The sequence below is a fragment of the Odocoileus virginianus genome, chromosome 2 (genome assembly GCF_023699985.2).
Source record: "Odocoileus virginianus isolate 20LAN1187 ecotype Illinois chromosome 2, Ovbor_1.2, whole genome shotgun sequence".
NCBI classification, from domain to species: domain Eukaryota; kingdom Metazoa; phylum Chordata; class Mammalia; order Artiodactyla; family Cervidae; genus Odocoileus; species Odocoileus virginianus.
In genome coordinates, this window is record NC_069675.1 from 92,016,470 (window position 1) to 92,042,397 (window position 25,928).

Consider the following 25,928-nt stretch of genomic DNA (forward strand, 5'->3'; position numbering starts at 1 on the left):
AGAAACAGAAAATAAAGTTGGTATTTTCTTTAATCATCTTTGTAACTTCAGACCACAATCCTGCTTCTTACTTTTAAACTGTCATTGGTTTCAAAGCAGTCAAGAACTCAGGGCCTGCTAAAAATATCTGATCTGGCTTTGTTTTACACAATATTCTTGCTAAAACATTTTCCTCTGAGCTAAGACTATGGTGTGGTAGTTGAATGAATCAAGAACAAGTCCATCTGAGAACAAAATTATACAGATTTCATGGGCCTAAGCTTATAATTTGGGATCTACTTTTACAATATGCTCATTGTGGGGGGTGGGGGGAAAGTAATCAAACAACTCAAGTTTCCATAATAGATTGTTGTTCCTCAGCAAGTCTGAAAAATATACTCTTCACAAAATAAAAATGATCTGATAATTTTATCATTACTATGGATAGTGTATGTCTTCTTTGTGGAAATACTGTCAAGTTAGATCTTAGTTATGCTTAATTCACGAGCATGTGTAGAACACATTTGAAGTAGCCATGGTCTGAAGCTATTCTTCAGTCCTGGGTGAACAGAGGTTAGTTATGGTCTAGTAGGCTTGGTCCTTGAAATGACGGAGCCACGAAGCTTAGTTAGTGCCCTGTATTTGTGCCTCATTCTTTTAGGTCAAGCCTTCATTGTGTTACAGTGTTGTTCTGTTAGAGAGGCTACTACTGTACAATCCAGCAACCGCTGATTTCTAATCTGCTTATTTATAATTCAAAAGCTCGCCTATATATTAATGAACCCTTAATGAGCTGTTGAAAATGCCTGAATTACAGTCAGATTATTAAACTCAAACAGCCCCGTAATCATACCATTTGAGTGGGCTTAAGGTACTTCTCACATCTGCAGCTTAGTATTGTGAAGGGTATGCGTTTATTCGGAGAAAGCTTTGTAATAATTTTGACCCGTAATTTATTTATTGCCCTCCGAATGCAGTCGTCTATGCAGATGCTCTCTCCCATTATCTGTGGGGCAGGTGCACAGCATGTTGAAAGACAGCTAATTAGAATTTGCTGAAAGATATGCAAAAACCATGGGCATATAACAAAGCCAAGTTCATTGTTAAACAATGTTTTACTTTGTTTGTATGATTTATCTAAATCTTAGAGATACTGAAATGAATGTTATGGTTTTCAGTAGACTCCAAATGGCGTTATTGTTGTTTTAACTTTATAATGCTATGATAACCAAGGAGTTCAGATGTAAAACTTTTATAAACCTGAAAACCACTGTCCCTGTGTATGTTTTGGATTAAAAACAACACTGATCAATTTTTAAATTATTGTTTTCCCAAGTTTCACTGTGAAGATATCAAGATCACAGTGTTTGATTCATCTGGCTCTTGCAAATTTAGATTCATTAAGATGTTTATAGGTGTGTAGAGGAATGGGTGTTATGATTGGAAGCCATCATATCAGAAGATGTGACTTTGGCAGGTTGGTAATAAGCTAAGTAACAGTGAGGGAAGTAGGATGAGGAATAAAATAGTAATTTGAACATAAAGTAAGAAAATAAATAGAAATATTCAAATTAAAAATAATTTTGGAAACTGTATTATTGCTATTTAAAAATTTGTAATCATGACTTTGATTAATAGAGAAAAAATCCATTCACTTTTCCAACTATAGTTACAAAAATGATTTCAATGTTGATAAATAGCCTCAATATTTCCATACTGTGAAGTGCTCTAGTACTTTTGATCCAAAGGAGTATGAACTTTGTGCTGATTTACTTGTGATTTTAGAAGAGTTATTATTCATTGCAAGGGGAGAATGTTATGCTAGCTGAAAGTACATACTTATTTTTATATGTGTCCACTGTGACTGAGTTTAAGGGTTGCTTCCTATTGGTATGGTGGGTTTACATACATATTAGGTATGTATATATAAGTGCCATACATAGGTGATTACTTTCTGTCCTTTGCATTTCTTCCTGACAGGTTTCCTTCTTCTGTCTCCCATATAGTCTGTTTCCTTGTGTACTAGTCATTGAACTTCTTCTCTTATTTGCTACACTGTTCAGGGGAGTGTAATAGCTTGGAGTATGTATGTTGATTTACTATTAAAGAGCCTCACCAATATCCATGGTGTATAACTACAGGGGGAAAACTAGAAACCTGGAAGAACCTTAAAGGTAGATTAAAATCCACATTTCCAGGAGGAACATCAGTAGCTATAATTATAAAAAGGAAATAACAAATACAAATATATGAGCAAAAATTTAATTTAAAAAGGAGAAACTTAAGGAACTCCCAAACAAAATGGTATAAAAATGAGACAGAGCCCAAAATAAGAGGTTACTCAGTGAGTCCTTACTTCATGCCAAATGCACAAAACACTTGGTATGTGGAACTGTAAGAATTCTAGGCCATGAAATTTTAGCATATAACAAAGTGAGGGGAAGAAAATCAAAGATGCTAAATTAGAAGTACTAATGTAGCCAATATTTAGCAGTTTCTCTTAGATCTGGAAGAAAGAGCAAATACCTGTTATTCTACCTTTAATTATCAACAATGTGCTGATACTGATTTTTATCTTATTTAAGAGAATTATCTAACATTTTGGTTCCCTAAATGAATTTATTATCTTAGTATATTGTAGTTTTCAACCCTTACTTATTTATCTCAGAACAGGCAACAGATATAATTTTAAATTATTGTGAGTTAGTTTTATTGTCCAGTTGAAATTATTCTGAAGTATATTTTTAAATGAAAGTGACAGCTTTAAAGTGTTTTGAGGGAGGAAATTAAAGTTGTGCATTTGAGTTAAGACAACCAAGAGCTCTGTCATGCTGTGGGTATAATTCAGGGCATCTAGGAATGAAATCTGTTCTTAAAGAGAATTGATGGTAGTTTTAGGTTAGCATATAAAATAGCAGAGCTGGTGCTCAGTTGAGTACTTGGCAGCTTATAGATGTTACTGTCATGTAAGTTACACTAGACACAGAGTGTGCACCACTGTGGTATAAACAACAACAGGCACAGACGCAAAAGACAGAATCCAAATGCAGACATGCAAGATGCCAACTTCCATCCCCTCCTTCCCCAAGATGCCTTGTAACTAGTGTGGGGATCCTGCTTTTAAACAGATTTACAGAGGTTAATTGGGCTGGGATATTTTAGATTATGTTACACACTAATGAAAATGCTGATTTTGAGCTGTCATGACTCCAGTGCTTTTTATACTGTGATAATTATTTTAAAACTTCTGTCTTCTGTGTTGTTGAAAACGTCTTGGCAGAAAGCCTATGTGACCTGATTAAACCTATGAATTGTCAGCTGTGATCTATAATACTCAGATGAGGTTGCTGACTGGGCATCACTTAGGAAGTTCTTGATTTAAAAGCAAAATTAGACTGAGACTACTGTGCCCAGCACTGCATTGCCATGTTGATGGCATATTTTTAATCCTGTATTTAGTGTCCTGGTTTGATGGCGATTGCTTAACAAATTCATTTAATAATATATATTTTTAAAGCATAGCTAATTACCTCATAATGTATGTATTTCTCTTCTCTCCCTGAAATTACATGATGGAAAAGCCCATCTAATCCTGTTTATTTTCTAATTTTTGAATATAGCTTGTGAATATATTATGGGATTTTAAATTCTGTTCTTCCAACAGTATGGAGAAACAGAATAACTGCCTTTTGATAGGTTTGTTTTGTATCCTTGGAATTATTTTTTTTCTTTATCAAAAATCTTGAAAATTTTACCCCTGTCCCATTTTTGCTTAAGTCATCTAAACCTGGGAAGATTGCATGTTAGAATATTCTGAGAAGCCAGGGTTACCTTTTTCCAAGGATCTAATCAGAATATATTGAGAGGGAGTGATATTAGACATTTCACAGATGTAAGAATTTTCATACTTACTGGTACTTATTGATAAAATGCAAACAATGAAATTCTCAGCATGAATTGTAGTGCACTGATGTTGTTTGATCATTTACTCAAATAAATAAAATACTCACACTATTTGTCCTGTTTCTCGCTTCTTCTCTCTCTGTCTCTCTCTCTCTCTCTTTCCTTGAAGGTCTCAGCATCAGAGGAGCCCAGGAGGAGGACCCTCCCGATCCCCAGCTAATGAGACTGGACAATATGCTTTTGGCAGAAGGGGTTTCAGGTCCTGAGAAAGGTGGGGGATCGGCGGCAGCAGCTGCAGCCGCGGCAGCCTCTGGAGGTTCTTCAGATAACTCTATTGAACACTCAGATTACAGAGCCAAATTGACCCAGATCAGACAAATCTATCACACAGAACTGGAGAAATATGAACAGGTCAGCAGCCGCCACTCTCATAGTCCTGCACAAACCCTCTATTGCTCTTCTAATAGACCGTGCTAACTCATTCTGAGGGCTGCGAGGGGTAGGTGTTAAGAGCAAAACAAATAAGGTCAATGCAGAAATCCAAGTGAACTGTTGAATTCGTGAAATGAAGTCCCTTTGAGAGTTTATAGGTGACGCTAAGCCTATTTTATCCCATCTACTTGCTTTAGTTTTACTCATTCTCCACATTACATGCCCTTACGGCCACACCTGCAGCCATCCTTCCCCTGTAACCTCACTGCTTGGTGCTCGTCAAAGCTCTGGATCATTAACATTTATGCACTGGCCTTGTTCATAGCTATTATAACAAATTTTAAGGGGAAACCTTGCCTAGCGAGCTCTGCCTGCTATGCTGTGAGCTCTAGAATCCTCCTAGGAGTTAATTCTTAAGGATTATGCCCAGCTGAGGGGAGGGAGCTAACTTAACAAAGTAAGCAGGTTCTGGCCTTTCTCTCTGAGGAGACCTCCCAAGATAATTATAGGTTTCCTGGGGCAGAGAACACAAGGCATTGTGTGCTAAATTCCTGATTAGAAAGAAAGTATGGATTAAAAATGCTGTTCTCAGCAATTATATTAACCATACTTCATTGAATCTAAGATATCTTTGATTTTAAGCTGTATCATTGTGTATGGTACCACCACCAAGAAAAAGTTAATTGCCCCATTGAAGTATAACCTGCCATTGATAATAAAATGCTTCCCAGGGATGCTGAAATATGGGGTAGTCTTAGATTCAGTGAAATAAGGTAAAATGTTGATGGTTCATTTTAAACATATTTTAGTTGTTCATTAAAGGCTAAAAACCTGCTTAGTTTGAGGAATTCTCACTGAAAGGTAATTTTAAAAAATTATCACGGAAATGTTTAAGTGTACTTTTAATAAAGAGAATATTAAGCTGAATCCTACGAAACTGTCAGGTTTTTAGGTCATCAATAGTTGTTTATTGGTTATAGAGTTCACCCTAAAATAAGAAACCTCCTAGATACCCATCATCCAGATGAATAGCAAAGATCAATGTCAATCTTATTTTGTCTATCTCCCCTGGCCCCCCTTTTTTTTGGCGTGGGGAGTATTTTAAAATAAGTCCTAGGCATCATATCGTTTTATCCATAGATACTTCATTGTGTAATCAGGCATTTATTAAAGTTTGAAGACCTTAGTGTGATGTCTTGGTTAGTTTTAATATTGATTTTTCTTCTAAGTTCCCCATGTAGCTTTAGTTGTATATGTTATTTTTTTCATTGCCTTCTCTAATGTTCTGGATATGGTATTAATAAGCAAATGCTGGATTCTGTCCCAGAGGTGAGTGTGTTTTGAGGAATGGTAGAAAGATTTATGTAGCTTTATGTTAAAATACAATATAAATTAATATTATAAGATGTCTTTTTTTCTGAATAGGCTTTCTGTGATCTCATACTGTATCTCTAGTCTCATTTGCAGGAATAATTTTTGGTGGAAGATGTGCAAATGAGAATTTTGGAAAAATAGGCTGTGTATGTATATTAAAAAATTGAGCTTTCTGATTTGACATATGAATAATTGAGAGTAAACAAAATAAGTCATGGTTGAAAAGGTTGCCCTGAGCATTAACAGTAGAAAACGGCTCTAATTTGTAGGATAACCCTAATTGCGTAACTTTCTGTTAAATACATCTGTACATACTTACTAAATAAATACTACCAGTCACTTTGCATGGAAAGATCTGTAAAATTAGAGGTCAATTGGCCAGTACTTATAGATGAGGAATTAAGGTGGTTCCTTACTATCTTCTGCCATATTCCTTCACACCAGCCTCCTTATTTTCTCCATTTAGCCCTGTTGAAAGTTGGGTGAAACTGGCATCAGTCATTGTCATTAAGGTTTTTGTTTTGTTTCTTTTAAAAACACACATGTACACACAAGATCTTCATATACTAACCTACTGTTTGTATTTTTGTTTTAAATGTCAGACTGGGAAATAATGAATTTTAAAGTTTAGTCATGAATCTTATTTCTAGATAAGTTCAGTAGCCTAATAAAAACCATTGAATGTATATTTCCTGTCTCATTTTTAACACAAGAAATAATGGATATATGAAATCTATGCAGTATTGTGGACAAATAAAACATGACGACTAATTGACTGATTCAACAGAAACTTAGTTTACAAATTTTCTCCTGTAGGTTCTGAATTGGTTTAGAAATAACATTAGCATTTAGTTCTCTTGAGTGGTCTTTGGGGCTGGTTTTTATTGCTCTCCTGTCTGTGGTTCCTAAGTTTGTTAGGATCAGTGAGTTGACCTAAGATAATCTTTTCTTTGCACACTTTTGGGATACGGGGACATTATCTGAGATAGAACGTTCAAGGATTTACTTTGGAGTTACTAGAAGAGCTGTGAAGAACTAAATGAGACGAAGGCATCAGTTCAGATGAAGGCATGATATTTCTAAAATAGATGATGGTATTATAATTTCCATTTTACAGATGAGAAAATGAAACTCAAGTAATTTGTCCAGTGTCACACATCTAGTTAGTGTCAGAATAGGGTTTTGAAATCAGTTTCTGACAATATGCCTTCCTTTCCAGTTGAATTATGCTGCTACTTGTGTATATAAAAGAACAAAATTCAATGGAGCAGATTTTAAAGCTCTTATTGGCTTTATTCAGTGATTCATGAATCGGTCAGCATCTCATCTAGCAAATAGAAGGAGCTATACAAAATGAAAGATGCCTGTAGGCAGACAGGAAAACGACAAGGAAGTTAGACTACCAATGAGAGAATTGGTTGTGGTGAGTTCACCTTTCTTTAGGGCATGGTGGGTTTCTATCAGGCAGATTACCTCACCCATGCTGACCCAGTAATTCCAGATTGGTTTAAGATTACATTCCTAGGAGAGGTTGAAACTGTAATTATGTAGTCTTGGTTGGGTGGCTTGGAGCATAGCATAAGTGACTCCATTTTGGGTCTCTTCTCTTGTTTTTAACAATTAGAATTTGGAAATAATTCAGATACATCCCAGTTTTTCTCTTGATTTGCTCATGTTGTATTACATGTGGGATGGAATCAGAGTAGAGGTGGGCAAAACCCAACTATTTTAATCCCTTTATATTTAATTACAGTTAATCTCTTAACTATTAAAATCCCTTATAAATTATATTTTTCCTCCTAAAATTACATGAACATGTGTACTTGAGTGACAGAAACCTTATTAGTAAGTAGGAAGAACATATATGTTAAGGCAGAGGCCTTGTCAGAAAGGGGTGTTGAGTCTTTTGCTAAAAGAAATAAACTGCATTGGAATCTCAGAGCTGTTTACTCCACTGTGTTTTGCAATGAAGCTGTAATGAAAATGTATCTGAAGCCTGTTTAGATTTAGATTGCCATAAAATTAACAAACACCACCACTGCAGTAAATTAAAGTACCTTATAAACATAGCCACATTTACAAAGCTAAGCAGACTAGAGCTACAGTTAGAGCAAAATTAAATCCAAGCTGCAATCCTCAGCTTTATGTGTATGTTTTAGGAATGGTACTGTGTTTAAAATCCTGTCCTTTTTTTTACCTCCAGGAAATGTCCTTTGATCATATGTTTACATTACATAGGCTCAGATGTAATGATTCTTAGTGATAATGATCTAAATTCACTTATAAATGCTCTTGAAGTATTAGACATAGAATATATATTAGAGTAAGTTTCTTGAATATTACTACCCCCTAAAAGGAAAACCAAAATTATTTTACTTTTCTCTTGTTGATCCTGACACCCAAGAGGAATATGATAATTTTTCAAAGCTTGCAGCGATTGGGTTGTAATACTTTCATCTTGAGTGCACTGCCTTCCTCTTTAGCAGGGAGAAAAACCTGGTTGCCTCTTTGTCTTCTTGTTGATTAGCTGCAAGTTTATTTATTTTAAGAGAAAAAAAACAAAGTTTTTATTTTGTGTGTAGAGGATCCCCATATATTTATAAGACTCAAAGACGTCCAGGCAATGGAGGTTTATATGCCATCCTGAGCTATGGGATGGGATTAGCTACAAGTTTTGGAAAATCTTTTTACTGCACCTTTCAAATATGCTCTTATGATTAAAGGCCCAAGCATTAGAATAGGTGAATTCCTAATGAACTTGAGCCAAGCATCCTGGGAAGCCTGCTTTTAAGAATTAAGGCCTTGTTGATCCTTCTACCTTTCTACCAAAGGGAAAGGGATACAGTTGGTTTTGGCAAATGAAATTTAACTTTGAGATTTCTTCTGGGATAAAAAGAAAAGATATATATCATACCCTGCACAGTTCTCCCACTTTGCTTGTACCAGAAGAAATGCTTGTACACAAGCAATTCACTTCATAATTTACAGTTGCTATAATAGAGATGACATATTGAAAGCTATCTACTATAATTATATTGAAATACATTTTTGCTGAAGGCAAAAGTGTTGTAAGGGTCTGAACCCTCCCTAAGCATCTGGAAACCTGCTTTCTGAGTTCACAGATGTCTTGAATTTACCTCAAATCAGGTAAAACATTGTAGCCAAGCAGGTACATTCAATGTGCTCAAGACCAATTAGGCACTGTTTGGCTAATAGAGGACTCCCAGACTGCAGGGGTTTGTGGGGGAATGGAGAATAAATGTGCAGCCTAAACCAGTGTAAAGCCATGGCCTTGTGCTTTTTGAGGCTCTCAACAACATTGTATGTTTATATTTGATGGCAAGATCTTTGCTTGTAAAGAATTTTTTTTGAAACAGGTTTTAAAATGCTGATGTTATTACATGCGAGATTGTGTAACCCACAAACTCCTAATCCCATTTTGCTGTTTGTTCTTAAGAGCAAAAATATAGCAGGAAAGACAAAAGAATACTACCTGATGTAAACTTCATATTTCAGTTTCCCAAGCGAGCCTTTGTCATTCATTGCTCCAAGAGAAGGGTTTTACTGCTTTGTCAGCTTTTCCTTGGCTGGAAGGAGTGTTTGAGTGTTCTGTTTTTTCCCTTCAAGTTTCTAGTCTGCTGACTCTATATACCAAATGTATCTTTGACCACAAACTTGATTAATGCAATGAATTGTTTTATATTTGAATACTCTCTTTTTTTCCCCATTTTTTTTGAAGCAGTGTTTATATTTATTTGAGCAATGGGAAGGCAGAACTATGTTAGGTAATCAGAGTAGGAACTTACTTGTGGAATGATACACACAAAAATATGCATTTAATAAAATTACCATTTCCATTATCAATAATAACTGCCATTTATTAAGCATTAATTATGTTCCAGGTTCTGCAGTTAACTTAACATGTATTTTATAGTATAATCCTTACAAACCCTCATGAGACAGGTCCACAAACTATGTGATTGCATTAAGATGTGTTGAGGTATGATAGAATCTTAAAAAGAGTGGATGTATGTATATGTATAACTGATTCACTTTGCTGTACATCAGAAACTAACACAACATTGTAAACCAACTATTGTTGTTTAGTCACTAAGTTGTGTCCGATTTTTTTGCTCCAATTAAAAGAAGAATGATAGGTATTTCATCTTTGTAGCTGTTTCATAGGAATATTGATCTCATTCTGGTTGGCTAAAATGAAAGGTATCTTTGAATGGTGACTTTTATTTGGAAACAAGAAGAATTTGTTGATTTTATAAGCATTACATAAATATAAAATCTATAATATTTGACTAGAGTTACTTGCAAGGTTATAAAGATATCTAGAAAATGGATGCATGCAAATTTGGGAGTCATCAACTTTTAATAGAGATTTATTCTATCTTTGAAGTGTGAATTTTTAGAAAAGGGAATATTATGATCTGTTTGCAGTCAGCCTGTCTAGATGTTTACAAAAGGCCAATTCAGTTTTTAGATCTGATCATGAACCATTTTAGCACTTCCTCTAAAATAGGTGCTTGCTCAGTGTCTGATTTTACCTTTTTTCTTCAATGATGGGACCTTACAGGCAAGAAAGGGGTTGAATCTTGAATTCACCATCAAAAAAACCACCACGATGAAACAAACAAAACCCTGAAAACTAATTTTGACTGTAAACCAAATATATACATATATGGAGGAGATAGTTTTACTATCTCCTATTGTATTTAACAAATATATTTAATAAAAATCATTAACAGCATTATAAAAAATCCAGATGTTTCAAATCCTCAATTATATTACTTAGTTTGACTATTTAAAGAGAAAGGAACAAATGGCAAGGAGAAAGGCTGTTATAAGAATTGATTTAAAATATTTTTTATCAGATGAAGCCTTCCAGTTTATGTTGATTTAAGTATGTTATTACAATGCCTGTTTTAAACAAAACATATATTTTGTCACATAGTAAACAAAAATGCATCCTAGATAATTTTCAACAGCTGGATTAAAAGAAAAAACAGGTTTCTGCCATTACTTGTAAGTCAGAAAATTCAAGGAATCGAAACTCACTTCCTAAATCTAGTTAACCAAGGTGTTTCTACATTTGTATTGTGGACATTGACTAGAAAATTCTTAACAGACAATTTCACTTGGAAAAATAAGAAGGCAATGAAAAACTTTTCCAATGTCTATTTTAATGATATAGTCTTGTAGGTATGACAGAAGATATGATAAATGTTTAAAGTGAGCATCTTATGTTATAAACAGTATTGATGCTAGTATGTGGTTTGGTGGCCCTTCAAAATAACTCTGCAATCGTTTGATCATTCTTACTGCACTTACATGTTTAAGAAAATGTATACCTTTTCAGGAAGAGGAGATGAGGCAATACTGTGCTCTGCTCTGCAACTGGTACAGATGATGCTGTAAATGAGGCTGTAATTTACTTTCAGTGGTAAAAAGGAAAAAAATCACTTTGCCTAAAGTGTATGCATCTTTCTTAAGGGCGTACCCAGATTTTAATTATCTAAATGTAAATACTTAACGAATTTTACTTAGAGTAATGAGCTAAAGTGCACACTACATAAATGAGATGTTCTAATTAATCATGTATGAACTACTGGTTTAAAGAAAAGCTATGTGAATTCTGCGAATGTTGGGCTATTGCCAAATTGCTAATCAGCATTTGCATTCATAGATGACTTCACTTAATAAGTTGTGAGACATTCAGCAAATGTTTTAGGAAATTATGAGTTTTTAGAAGCAGAAACTTTTTGCTTTTAACCCTTGTTTTTAACACAACCCTGTGGCTGCTTAGAAACCATAGGCAGACATTCATTCTGGGAGACATTAAAATACAACCAGAGAAAAACTGAGAGTCAGAGAACTGGGAAAAAAAAAAACAAAAACTCAGGTATCACTCACACAGGAGACTTAGATGATCTATCAAGACATACACTCTGTCATAGACATACGTTGCCATAACGTGTGAACTAGATTTGTAGGAATTAGTATTGTTACCTGTGCAGATTAGAAATACCCTGGTATAGCAGTTCTCAAACTTTTGGTTTAAGAACTTGAATTCTTAAAAATTATTGGAGATCTAAGAGCTTTTGTTCAGTGGATTATATCTATCAATGTATTATAATAGAAATTAAAACAGAACAAATTAAAGTATGTATTAATGTAAAAAACAGTAATGAACCATTATCTGTTTAATATAATATTTTTTTAAAACTTGCATTTAAAAAAAAACACCTCAACATTTAGAAGAATGTCACTGCTTTTACATTTTTGCAAAATTTTGTCATGTTGGGCTTAATAGAAGTCACCTGGATTCTTAAATGTCTTTCTGTGGTCAGTCTCCTTTCCTGTGATTGAAGTATATGAAGAATACCTGTCCTCACACAAATATGTTATTGGAAAAGGGAGGGGTGTATTGATAGCCTTTTAAAATACTTATGGATATTGTTCTCTTGTATTATGCCAAAACTTGACAAGTTGTAGTATTCTAAATATTAGCTATCATGAGTCTGAAATCATACCAACTTTTTGTACTCAGTTCCTTTAAAATCTGTTGGTCTAGTGTACACTTTGAATGGATCTTCTACTTATGCATATTTTTGTAACATCATGCATTGATCATTTGAAAAATAATGGTTCTCTGAGTTATGTACATTTTCCAATGTTAACACCTTATATAACATCAAAATGTCATATTTATTAATATCAACACCAGATTAATCACAAAGTCTGCTAGGAAACTTATCAAGCTCAAGGTAGTAGATGCAGGTTTTCCAGAATTTCACCATTGGCACAACTACTGTCAGCTATTTTCCTTGATGTGCCAAGCATGCTTGGTTCATTTTTGAGAAAATATCTACCAAATACCCAAATCAGAATAATTATAATAATTTGTCAGTTTTACTTTCAAATAAAAATGGTATTCCATGAAATAGACAACATCAACTCACAACTTAAACAATCACACGAGAGCTTTTTCTCAAGACAACCATCCTTTGATAAGCAGTTGAAGTGCTTTTGGTATGCTTCCCATTTTATCAAACAGAATGTTAAAGATGTAGTCAAAGACTGAGATGTAATGAAATGGATAGTTTCTCTTGCTTTATCAAGACATTCCTAAGTGAAACTGCCTTCTGTGGGCGTGGTGGGGGTGTGTGTGTGAATGTATGGTAGTAAAGAATAAAAAGGAACATCAAAGATTACTTAGTATACTATTTCCCAGAGAATTTTTCTTGGTATGTTGGTCCACAACGTGCTATAGAGCTGTGCTGTCCAGTGTGGTTGCCACTAGTCATAAAAAGCTGTTGAGTCCTTGAAATCTAGCTCATCTGGAATGAGATGTGCTTTTGTAAATATAAAATATATACTGAGTTTCAAAGTGTGTGAAAAAAAGAATGGAACATATCTCATTAGCAGTTTTCTAAAGATACTATTATGTGTTGAAATGTTAATATTTTTCATATATTGGGTTAAATAAAATATGTTGTTAAAATTGGGCTTCCCTGGTGGCTGAGTGGTGAAGAATCTGCCTGCAATGCAGGAGACCAGGGTTCGATCCCTGGGTTGGGAAGATCCCCTGGAGAAGGAAATGGCAACCCCATCCAGTATTCTTGCCTGGGAAATGCCATGGACAGGAATCTGGTGGGGTACAATCCATGGGATTGAGAAAGAGTTGGACACGACTAAGTGACTAAACTACCCCCACATTGTTAAAATTAATTGCACCTGATTTTTATTTTTTAATGTGGCTATTAGAAAAATTATAATTTCATATGTGAAAAATAAAACAAACACATTTGGAAAATAGTCAATGCAATAGCAAAAACATTAAATGACCAAAAAAATTTTTTTCTTATGTGGCTCACAATATTCTTCTTTTAGGCAGCACTGCTCTAGATAAAAGAGGTTTTGTGACCAAATTTATTTGGTCAAAGTTGGATACACCATTCTCCCTTGAAGATTTATGATGATGCATGTTGGCATATTGAAAGTACTGAAGAATCCTGCCCCTCCCCCCAAAATTTTAAATTATGGTTAACCCCCCATTTCCCAAACATACTGTATTAACATTTTCTAGAACTAACTTATAAAAGTCTATATCCAAATTTTCTGATTTCAATTTGCTATTCTAGTTTGCTTTTCTTCATTTTACTGATAAGAAAACTGAAGACTGGAGTTTATCAAATTATATAATTTAAAATTATATGAGCATCTCTTTTGAGAAAGTACCAGAAAAAAATTATATCTATATTTCTTGGCAGGATGACCACTTATTTTCTCAGCTTGGCACAAGATAGTCTATGTTGATAATATAGTGGGGAAAATCTTAAATTTACTTCTCTTTACTATGGTTTCCTTAAAGATGGAAAGAACTTCCACTTTCAAAGCTACAAAGTTCCTTAATGTTTTACTGTCCCATAACTCCAGACAATAATTTTTAGCCTTTTAAAATTATAGACTGGCTAAGAATCTGAAACAAGAAGAAAAACCCCACAGGTTGTCCCCTCAAGAAAGAGAAATGTGCATACGACTTGAATAAGATTTGAGGGAGCGTCATGGACACTCTAGACCTCTCCATAGAGTGCAGGTTAAAAATTTGTCAGTTATAAAGGTTCGTCAGGGATAATGTATTTATAGACATTAATCAACATTACTCTTGAATTGTAATACAAAACCCCACCAATCCATAGGTGGCTATTGATTGCCTACCATGTATTCTGTGCAAATCCATACTCTGAAGAATCCCAGAATCACCACTTTAAGGGAACTTTAAATTTCTTAAAACTTATATGTGCTTAAAACATAGAAACTTTTAACTGGTAAGCAAGACTCATTTTACCTCACCTTAGAAATATTTATATAAAAGCTCTGCTTAAAGTAGCTGAAACAGTGTCCTTAAAAGTTAATTCTCTCATGAGCAGTTAGAAAAACCATCCTGTTCTATATGTTCAGGATGTCTGTAGGGAAATTATGTTATTAATTATTATATAATGTTATATCTTCAAAATATGTCTTGCCATGATCAATGATTGTTCTGTCTGCTTACCCTACTAAGCAGCCATGCAATAAGATGCAGAATCTCCTTTTTTTTTTAAAAACAAACAAAAAATACTAGAATGTATCATTTTTATGCAGAGATATAGACAGATGCTTTATTCACCAAGGTGATACTGGATATCTGTGGAGGCCCAGTTACATGGTTTTATAGATCTAAAGAATATAGGTGAGCTGAAAGAGACAGGGACAGGATTTTTAACTAAAAGTTTGAGACCCACATCTGATCCTTATTTTCCTGCTGCCCCTTCCCTGAGGAGTTGAGCTGCTTTATCCCTCTTTCAGAAATGGTGCAGATCCACAAATAAGGCCCACACCACAGCTATGTTATACTAGGATGTTAGCATGGCATCCAAGGCCCTTTATGTTCCAGTGCAAATCTCAACTCCCTCTTCTCTGTCTCTCTGAACTAGCTTCATACCATTATTTCCAGGGTTGTTTTTTTTTTTTTTTCTCTTGTGCCTGGAATTCCTCTTGATTTCCACCTATATTCCACTTTGCAAAAATCTTACCCATTCTTTAAATCCCTGATTTCACTTTTTGCCGTGAAGTGATCTTTGTTTCCCAATGAGAATACTTACTCTTTGGAACTTAGGAAACACTTTTCCTGTGATGCTTTGCATGGCCTGCCTTGTTTAAGAATTCATTTTTATATATTTTATTGCACTGAAAGTTAGATCCACATCTTGCTCATTTATGTGTCCCTTCACTGTGTTTGGAAGAGTTTGAACTTCATAGTGTTTCAGTAAATATTTGTTGAGTAATTGTAAAACCCCAGAGGAAATAGGAGGTGCTTAGTGTTAACATATAACATATATCTGTACTTATATATAGAAATTGGTACAGAGCATCCTCCAGTGGGAAAAGCTCATTTTGAAAGTGGGCTGAAGGTGGTAGGAAGGGCAGTTGAGTACTGTTTCCCTTGCATGCCTGGCCATTCATAAATCCAGAGTCCTCATGCCCTTGTCTAGTTATCACTGCCATTTCACAAGTGTCTTAGTTTTCATTTTACCTAATACATAATGCTATTGGTGGTTGCACATGAGGTAGAAATTCAGATGAGTTAATGTCTGAGTGTGATACTATAAAATACCAGATTCCTAAGGAGTGATTTTTTTTTTCCCCTTACAGGCATGTAATGAATTCACTACACACGTGATGAACCTTCTCCGAGAGCAGAGTAGAACACGTCCCATTTCCCCAAAAGAGATTGAAAGAATGGTGGGCATCATCCATCGAAAATTTAGCTCCATTCAGATGCAGCTGAAACAAAGTACTTGTGAAGCAGTTATGATTTTAAGATCAAGGTTCCTTGATGCCAGGTATGTGAGGCCACAAATCCATTGCATGGCTTTTTTTTTTTTCCTTTTCACTCCTTGTATATTATTTTATGTAATTCTGGTCAGTTGGTCTTAGATTCTTCTTTAATTTGGCTATGAGAGCCCTTCTCTAGAATGAATAGGTAATTCACCTCATGGTGCCTGCAGTGTCAAGCCTCATCTTGTCTGGGGGTGGTAGTGCTATTAGCTGCCAATTTGGTGACTCAATTTGGACTTCCCTCAGATGATAAAGAGTCTACCTGCAATGCAGGAGACCTGGGCTCAATCCATGGATTGGGAAGTTCCCCTGGAGAAAGGAATGGCTACCCACTCCAGTATTCTTGCCTGGAGAATTCCATGGACAGAGGAACCTGGCAGGTTATAGTCCATGGGGTCGCAAAGAGTTGAACCCAACTAACACTTCACTTTCTGGTGTCTCAGGAAACAAGTAGTGTTAGTGCTGCTAATAATGACTTAGTAATATGTAGCCTTTTAACTCTGATGCTAAAAAGTATTTTTAAGGATAACATTCAGTATGTAACTTTGTTTTAATGCAGGTTTGTTTTCTAAGAATTTCTTGATATTATGTTGCTTGTGCATATTAGAAGAAAATCCTTCAAGACACAGGTACACTTCTAAGAAGTGGTATTTTAGTTACCACAAAACCCCAAACTCTGTTTTCCAAATCTAGAGGAAAGCTTCTGAGTTTCTCCTGTAGGGATACATAGTTTCCTTTTATCTGAAGCTTTCACCAATTTTCACAGGAGTTAGGTAATAAATTGCATATGATGTGTTAGACCTACTGGGTGGCATAACAGAGAAACTGTTAAGTTCCTAGTCTATGCTGCCTCTACAGGAAAGCCTCTTGGGCATTGCTAAAGCTTGCAATCAGTCTTCAACATTGTAAAGGGGTTTCTATTTTATTTTGCTTTCTCTCCCTTGGAATCTCACAGAGGTGATAAATATTGTCCAGATTTCACAATATTAAAGAAAATAGCTAAATTAGCATCTCAACTGGAAAATAAGATGTGAGGAACAGTCTTCATGCCAGAGCTCTTCCCTGGAGCCAGATAGGAAGCATGCCACCTGATTATGCTCCTGTTCTATCATCTTTGGTTCCTTCTTCCATACTGAATTAGTCACTAGAACTCACCAGTGCTTTGTTTTCAGGATTTCTTGTATTAGCTCTTTTTTTCCATCCAAACTTGCACTGCTCAGTTCATGTTCATCCTTTTGTACCTGGGCTAGCACAGTACTGTCCCACTGTACTTTTCTTCTGCTCATCCTCCAAGGCCCTTTTATGATGGACTCATTGCTTTACTTAAAAACCACAATAGTTTTTCAATGTTGGATAACACATGCACACAACTTAACCTGGCATTTGAGGCCTTCTGTGACCTGTCCTGGCCCAGATTACTTCTTTGTTGTTGTTACAACTGAAGTTTTATTTCTTATTTTTCCTACTTAACAAATACCAAGCTCACTATGAAAAATTTGGAAAACATGTAGACTAGAAGGATGATGATTAAAGACAATCATGTTTTTACTACCCAATGGGGAAAAAAAAGTCACTGTAAATGTTTTAATATCTTCCTTTCTGGTTTGTGGTACTTTTTTTGTTTCATGTTCTTGTGATGGTACAATATGCGTAATTTAGTTTGCTTTTTAAAAAACTTACCATGAATAGGCAAACTTTTTTCATATAGAATAAACTATTTTAAATGTTAATTGTTGAAGTCTACCAGATGGATATATGATAAATAATTAACTTAGACATTTTTTCCATTTTTGAGCATTTAAGTTGCTCCTGTTAATTTCCATGATAATCTCTTCCTTCCAATTCCTTTCTTCTTTCCTTCTATAAATATTTATTTGTGCTGAGGATATATAAAGGTGAACAAGATTGGTTAACGTACTTGCCCCAGTTGAGTTTACATTCTACCTGGGGAAATAGGCAATAAGCAAGTAAACAAATATGCTGTAATATTTTGCTCAATAATGTAGTGAAATATGGTAGAATGGTAAATGCTATGAGGAAAAAGAAAAGCAAGGTAAAGGGAGAGAAAATGATGGACAGAAGGTACTTTTTTAGATAGATTTTTATTGCAATTAGTCTTTCAGTAAAAATCTTTATGCTTTCAACCTTTGTGATCTTTAGAATTATTTCCTAAGGATTAATTCTCAGAAATGGTATTATTAGATCAAAATGTGAACATTTTTAGTGCTCTTAATATATCACTAAATTGTTCTTTCCTCTATTTAATCCAAAATGAAATACCTCTTGGTCTCAGCTGTTTCCTCTGACTAGAATTCTTTCTTTTCCTCTGCCTAACCACCTCTTCTATTACCACCCCTCAAGTCCTATCCCTAGCCTTCCACAGTAAATCATATTCTCTCAACCATTTCCCCAACTTGGCCACCAGTAATGAGTTGTCGTCTGTGAGGGTGTCTAGCATGGAGCCTGGAATGGAGGCAACGCTCATGTTTATTGATTTAGTGAGACTTTGCTCATCTTTCCAGGCCTGGCCTAAATGGTCCCTTTTAGAAAGCCTACTTTAATCCTGCCACTGGACTGGTCCATGCCTTCTCGTGAACACTGATACTGTGTTGATACCATTCTCCAGACCAAACTTCGTTCAGACTGCCTTTACTGTAGCTTTCATGATCATTTCTTCTCTTCCCAAGTAAGTCACATGGTTACTGACAGCAATGGCCAGGTCTTATACATAGCCATTCCCCACAATTCCAGTGTCTTACAGTGTAACAGACTGCAAAAAGTTCTTTATTGACTAACCAGATGAATGAATAATTCCACTTACTAAGAATAGCTCAGAGCATTAAGGAAGTAGCAATTAGGAAACCAAAACCATTCTTAAATTGTCAACATTGAGCATTTTAATGAAAAGTATTATATAACAAAGATATTTAAAAGTACTTTCTTCAGAGGAAGGAGACATATATAGACACCTATGACTGATTCATGTTGATGTACAGCAGAAACCAATACAATATTGTAAAGTAATTATCCTCTAATTAAAAATAAAATTTGTTTAAAAAGTACTCTCTTCAGAAAGAAATCTTTCCCAAACAACTGCTGTTCTTATTTCTACAGAAAGTTCCCCATTCTTGCCAACATGCATGCTTTTTTTTCTTCTTCACATAACTGCATTCATAATGGATACACCTAAATGATTTATACTTCTTCCAAGAAGAGAAAGGAAGTTAACAAGCCAGAGTGAGCAGAGCCAGGGTGAGGCCGTGGCAGAGCTTGAAGCGGAGTCCCTTCTCCCACAGAGACTGCCGTTAGGAATGTTGTAAGGCCTATGGGACACAGCCCCTGGACGGAGGCACCGCTGCACGCTGGCCTGAGGCACAGCCATTTAGAGAGTGGTGAAGCCTGGGGGGAACAAAACTTAGGGGAAATGCTTAATGGGCATTTTCTAAAGAATGTTTTTCTAAAAAATAAATGAAGTATAAGACGGAGTTCTCTCTTACGCCTTCGAGTGAATGCAAATACTGAGCTTTGCTTCCATCTATTCTTGTAGTGCCTCTCAGCAAGCCCTCTGCACTGAGAAGGCAAGGTTTTTCTGCTCCAGGCAAACATGCTCATTCAGATATATGATCCCCTTGCTCACCCTGGCTTTTTGTAAAGCCATACTCACATTTTCTTCGTAATTGGACAAGCCGACGCGTGTACCGGTGTAGAACAGTTAGGAATAAATTTGTGTCGGTCCCTCTACTCTTCTAGTAAAAGGGCTATAGTTTGGATGCAGCCAGACCGTCTGGGGTGAGTTATTCTTTTCTTCCCATAAATTTGTTCTCTGAGGTTTTTTTGTGTTTTCTAAAATCAACCACTCCTAGGCGATGTCGATAAACGAGCCAAACTTATCTTTACTTTCCCAATATGTTTCTGCTCATTCCTCCTTTCATAAGTCTTCATTTCCCAAAGCAATGCCCGTGTGATTCGCTCCACCATACCCGGTCTTGCTGCTGGATTCCATGTTTTACGCTGAGTCACAAGCTCACATACTTACATGTAATGGAATTGAGTGGAGTGGCTAGATGAGGGGCAGTGAGGATTAGAGCAAATGGATACACATCTGAGGGAACAGCCACCACTTAGCTGGCTGCCTTCTGAGAATGTGAGCCTGGTGTGACTGATCTTCCAAGTTTTCATAGGCAGCCAGAAACCTTTACAAGCAGGTCATTACTGTACTGTCTCAACAAGCATTATCTGTGAGCCAGGTAATTACTTTTAGGTTTGACAGTTTAAGTATCTATTCTAGACCTCTTCTACCCTACACACCCACTCACCAACTCATCATACTGTGCCTCTTGAAAGCCCCAGGAAAGGGCTTTGTTTTTCTTGTCAACAATGCATGACTCCTGTAGAAATGCTGATTGCTCTTCTTGGTGTAGGTTTCTTTTCACCTGTGTCTTCCCTCACCGCCTCCCCCATCCAGCTCATCATCAAATCCTGTTGATTTTAATCCCCAAATAGATTTTGACTCTCTTCTTCATCCCTCAGGAAACAATGGTTTAACCTTCCAAAAAATTATTGAAATTAAGAAATTTCAGGTCTCATAACTTGAGATGTTTTGATCAGACCTAGATTTCTTGCTCCCTTGACTCTCCCTTAATGTTGAAACAGAGATCACATACTTAACCTGCCATGTTAGTGCCATCATTTTAACTAGAAGAATCTTGTAGGGTATGCACATTTACAACTGCCTACTGATGCTGTCTTTCCTGAGTATATGCTATCACAATTAAGATCATTAAGATTATTTGTAAGACAATATTAGGAAAATTATTTGGGAAAAGTGTTTTCCAGTTACTGGAGAATTTAATTTAAAGTGAAATCTGACAGATGCTAATTTTCTTGCTGGAATTCTTTAAAATTTTAATAATAAGACCCAAATATAAATGACATTTTTGCTATTTGAAATACATTGTGAGCAAATACTTGGTCTTCTGACATTCTGCCACCCCCTCCCAATAAAAATAAATAACTTGTCTTCCCTTAGTTTTTGCCTGGTGAGCAAATCATACCTGGGACCAGGCAGTTACTTAAGAAGAAAAATCCAGAAATTTTTTTTCCCCTTACTTTCTTTCTCTGTATTCCCTCACTCACTCCCCCCATCCAATTTATTATCAAGTCCTATTGCTTTTATTTTTCAAACAGCTTGAGTCTTTTTATTTCCATTACTCTCACCCTGTTGCCAAGTTATAATCATCTCTCAATTTGACCATTGCTGTTGTCTCTTTAAATATCTCTACACTTCCTTTCATGCCCTCCTCCAGCTATTCTCAGTAGTCACAATGATCTTTTTAAAATGTAAAACTTAAAACCTTTAATAGCTTCCTATTGCACTTAAAATAAAATTCAAATATCCATAGAGGGTCCACTAAGCCTGTATAATCTGGCCCCTGTCCATCCTTCCAGACTCATCTCACATATTTCCTGATTTTTTACTGTGCTCCAGCCTCTTCTAGCCCTTTAGACTGGCCAAGCTTTTTTCCTGTTTGAAGACCATTGCCTCTGCTTATTTCTCTTCCTTCTACTCTTTGTCTGACTTAAGTCATACACACTCTCCAGGTCTCAGATTAAATGTCACTCCTTTAAGGACACCCTTCCCAACTCCATAATCTGTGTTAGGTTTCCTTCTTAGACACTTTCATTATACTTTATACTTTTTCTTCATGGTACTTGACATGATCACCGTAATTTATAAGTATTTATTTCTGTGGTGCTTATCTAATGTCTTTCTTTTCCTAACTCTCTAATCTCCTATAAACTTCCCTAGTAGCCCTTATCTGTTTTGTTCCAACTGTATCCTTATTGAATATCTAGAACACATTAGATCCTCAATAAGTATTTGTTGAATAAAGAGTGAAGTGATTGTGCTTCACATTCTAGTGTTTTTCTTAGTTATCCTACATCTTAATGTGAATTGGATAGTTCTCTGGCGAATGCCAAGAGTATAATTTACAATATCATGATGATACATGAGACCCTGAGAATGTTAAAAAATAGAAATCTAACATTTTTTGTATAATCCTAAGTAATATATCCCTATTTAGTTGATGTGGATTATAACTACAATTCTCTTTTTGGTTCCTTCCTAGACGAAAAAGGCGTAACTTCAGTAAACAGGCCACAGAAATCTTGAATGAATATTTTTACTCACACCTCAGCAACCCCTACCCCAGTGAAGAAGCCAAAGAGGAGCTGGCCAAGAAGTGCAGCATCACAGTGTCCCAGGTGAGAGGGGTGCCGTACCTATGTCTTGGTCCTCCATTGATTGTAGGAACCCTGCTTTTCTCCTCAGGGTGCTTTTATCAAACTTCATATCCAAATGTTTCATCATCAAAGAAGAGATAAGGAAAACATAGATAATTCCACATTTTTATGCCAGCTTTTAAAGCTTAGATGATTTCTTTTCACCCTAAATGTCAAGGAATCAAAATGATCCCCGCTTCCCTAGCGTACATCTTCTGTAGAAAGAACAGAAACATACCTCGGGGAGTGACGTGGTTTACACTCATATGACTCTTTGGTAAACAGCATGTAGTCTCGCTTTCCCAATTTAGATGACTGGTCTAAGCTTCTACCAGTGAGAAACCAATGTACTTGTTGTCAAAAGGAAGTTTCATATAACTCTATGATGAAAGCTTTGAGGAGTTCTCCAAGTCCTTTCTTGATAACCATGCTATGATATTTGGGTTTCAAAGATTTCTTTGCTTTTTTGTTATCCATGAAATAGAAGAATTGAATTCATGCCTATCCCTGCTTTTGTTGTTATTTTTTTAAATGTCTATTTGTAATAAATCATGCCCTGGAAGTTACCTTTCATCTTCTAACAAAAATACACTTAATTTTAGGCAGATAGACTTGTTTTATTTTTAATGTATTTGGCTGCATCAGGTGTTAGTTGCAGCAAGTGGGATCTTCACTGCATCATGAAGGAACTTTGCTTGTGACACACGGACTCTCCAGTTGTGGCATAGGCTCAATAGTTGCGGCACACGGGCCCCATTGCTCCACTAGCATGTGGGATCTTAGTTCCCCAACCAGGGACTAAACCCACTTCCCCTGCATTGGAAGGCAGATTCTTAACCACTGGACCCGCTAGGGAAATCCCAGACTTGCTTTTTAGACTGAGGGTTGGAGACAAATAAATAACCAAGTAACTCTACCTTCTTAAAAAATAAGTATATTCTATTGGCCATAGCTCTAAAATATAATTTTACTCAGGTTCTCATATTATTGTTTATAGATTATAACTTGAATAACATTTCTTTATAGCAAGCAAATGTGGTAGTCAACAACCTGTTCTTGCAGTGGCACTTATGGAAAAGCTCACTCTTGGCAGAAATTTCAGTGGTGCCTAGAAGTCATGTGACACAAATTTTAATGTAGCCTCTAAATAAATACTCATATAGGTCTGAAGTTCAAGATTCTAAAGATCCCTTTCACATTCCAGTGAAAGTTTCATATTGGTGTTTTATTTTTATTTTTATTGAAGTAGAGTTGATTTATAGTGTTGTGCCAATCTCTGCTGTACAATACAGCAAAGTGACAAGGCATTCCTTTTTTAATATTCTTGTCCATTATGGTTTATCACAGGATATTGAATATATATAGTTCCCTGTGTTATACAGTAATACCTTGCTGTTTATTCACCCTATTCATAAGAGTTTACACCTGCTAATACCAACAGCTGTCTCTGACTTAGAGTTCAGATGTTTGTGGGTCCAGTTCAAATTAAGGTGTTTCATGCTTCTACTCCCTTTCTTGCTTTTCTTTTTTACTTCTATAACGTATTCACCACTGGAGGTTAACACATTATATACATTTTTCGAAAATCAATATAATCCTGGTTTTTCACTGGATGTACTTGCTTCCTGTGTATGTTATGTAGGATTTGTTAACACATGCTTGTGTAAGGAGTGAGAAAAGTTTCCTTCTGACTATTCTGAACTAGGGAGGTTTTGCTGTGCTTCTAAAATAGCCTAGGATCCCATTTACCTTTTTTTCTTTAAAAAAAAAAAAGCGTTCACTACTATATTCATTCTGTTGGTTTTTCATAGAAAAATAGCTTAAGTTTTGGGAATTTTTTAGTAATTGAATCAGTTAGAAATAATATAGACATAGATATATTTCTTTGTCTATAAAGCAGACTTTATGATCTTTTTTTCTCCCCAGTCATCTTTTCAAATGGAGAATTTCAGCAATCAGTGTAAGATTCAGTGTAAATTGTGACAATTTCCTCTCTTTTTTACTTTTTCACGCTTAAAAGTGTTATTTCCCCTCCACCATTCCCTTTTCCCCACATCTCTGATACGGAAACAGTATTATTTTCACTATTAAAGACATAAGTTGCTAGCCTTTCTCCTCCTCCCCCTACCATGTGGCATGCAGGGTCTTAGTTGCCCAACCAGGAATTGAACCTGTGCTCCCTGCATTGGAAGCAGAGTCTTAACCACTGGACTGCCTGGAAAGTCCAGTCACTAGCCTTTTTAATTAGTATCCTTTTAGTTGTTTAATTTCTCTGTGAAAGCAGAGAATATTCCAGACCTGACAGGTGAACTAATTTCTAAAGAGAAAAAACAATGTTTTAAATGTGCATCATACTAAAGTACAATTAAAGTTAGAATCCAGAAGCTGTTAATATATAAAGCTAACTTTAAAATATTGAAACCCACTGAAAATTGGCAACTATAGCAATGCTTTTTGCTAGATTTAAAGTGTATGAAATTGATTTATTCTTTATTGCTTGAAATACTTAAAATACTGCTTAAAATACTTAATAATTAGGAATAAGAAAGGAATTCTCAGAAGAAAATGTAAGGAAATATCTTTAGTACTTTGAGAATAGTCTTTAAAAAGATAAAATGTGTAAGCCGCAAGGGAAAAGGTTGATAAATTCAGTGGTAGGACGTTTATCAAAGTACTTAATAAAGACTGTGAAACATCAACATGATGCAACCATTTTAGTAAAGATTATATCAGGCAAGAATTATCAATAGATATTAAATCTAGGAGGATGTTTGTATGAAGGATATGGTATTAAAGTATCCTCTCCATAGGCCTTTTATTAGTTACAAGGGATATTTTTTAGAAAGGCCATATAGAGTGGAAAAATGGAATAAAACCTTGACCAGTTGATTAGAATCAACATTATCAAAGAGGGACAAATGAACATTTGTATAGTATTTTTCCCTGGAATGTAACCTGAATCTAATCACTAGAAAACATCAAAACATCAGCCAAACCCATAATGAGGAATGTTCTAGGTGGAAAAAAGTGAGGAAGGAGTAGTATTCTTAAAAATATAAAAGACAGACCATGGAAATGTTCTAGATTAAGAGAAGCTAAAGAGACATGACATGTAAATTCAGTGTTTGACCCTAGACTGGATCCTCTACTGGAGGGGAAAACACCATAAAGGAATTATTTATAAATATTATAAATATTTATAAATTATTTATAATATTTACAAATTATATTACTAAAGTAAATTATAATTTGTAATTATACTGTGGTTATATAAAAGAACACCTCTAGTCTTAAGAAATACACAGTGACTCACTTAGGGGCAAGGGGCCATGTTGTATATATTCAATAATTTACCCTCATGGTTCAGAGAAAAAAATGTGTGTTTATACACACACACACACACACAAGCATGTATATGTGTGTGTGTGTGTGTATGTATGTATATTGTATTGTTCAGTCTCTCAGTCAGATCTGACTCTTTGCGACTCCATGTACTGCAGCACACCATGCCTCCAAGTCCCTCCCCATCTCCCAAAGTTTATCCTTCATACTTATGTATATCT

General features: G+C 35.5%; 1 protein-coding gene across 3 annotated transcripts in view; it reads left to right on the plus strand.

Annotated features, from left to right (window-relative positions):
• PBX3 (PBX homeobox 3) overlaps positions 1-25,928 on the plus strand; it is a 215,244-nt gene that overhangs the window by 155,689 nt on the left and 33,627 nt on the right. For all 3 annotated transcript variants that reach the window (XM_020874476.2, XM_020874484.2, XM_020874478.2), the window contains exons 3-5: positions 4,052-4,293; positions 15,895-16,085; positions 22,212-22,347. In XM_020874476.2, coding sequence (XP_020730135.1) covers positions 4,052-4,293; positions 15,895-16,085; positions 22,212-22,347 — 569 coding nt within the window. The remainder of the gene's footprint in view (positions 1-4,051; positions 4,294-15,894; positions 16,086-22,211; positions 22,348-25,928) is intronic.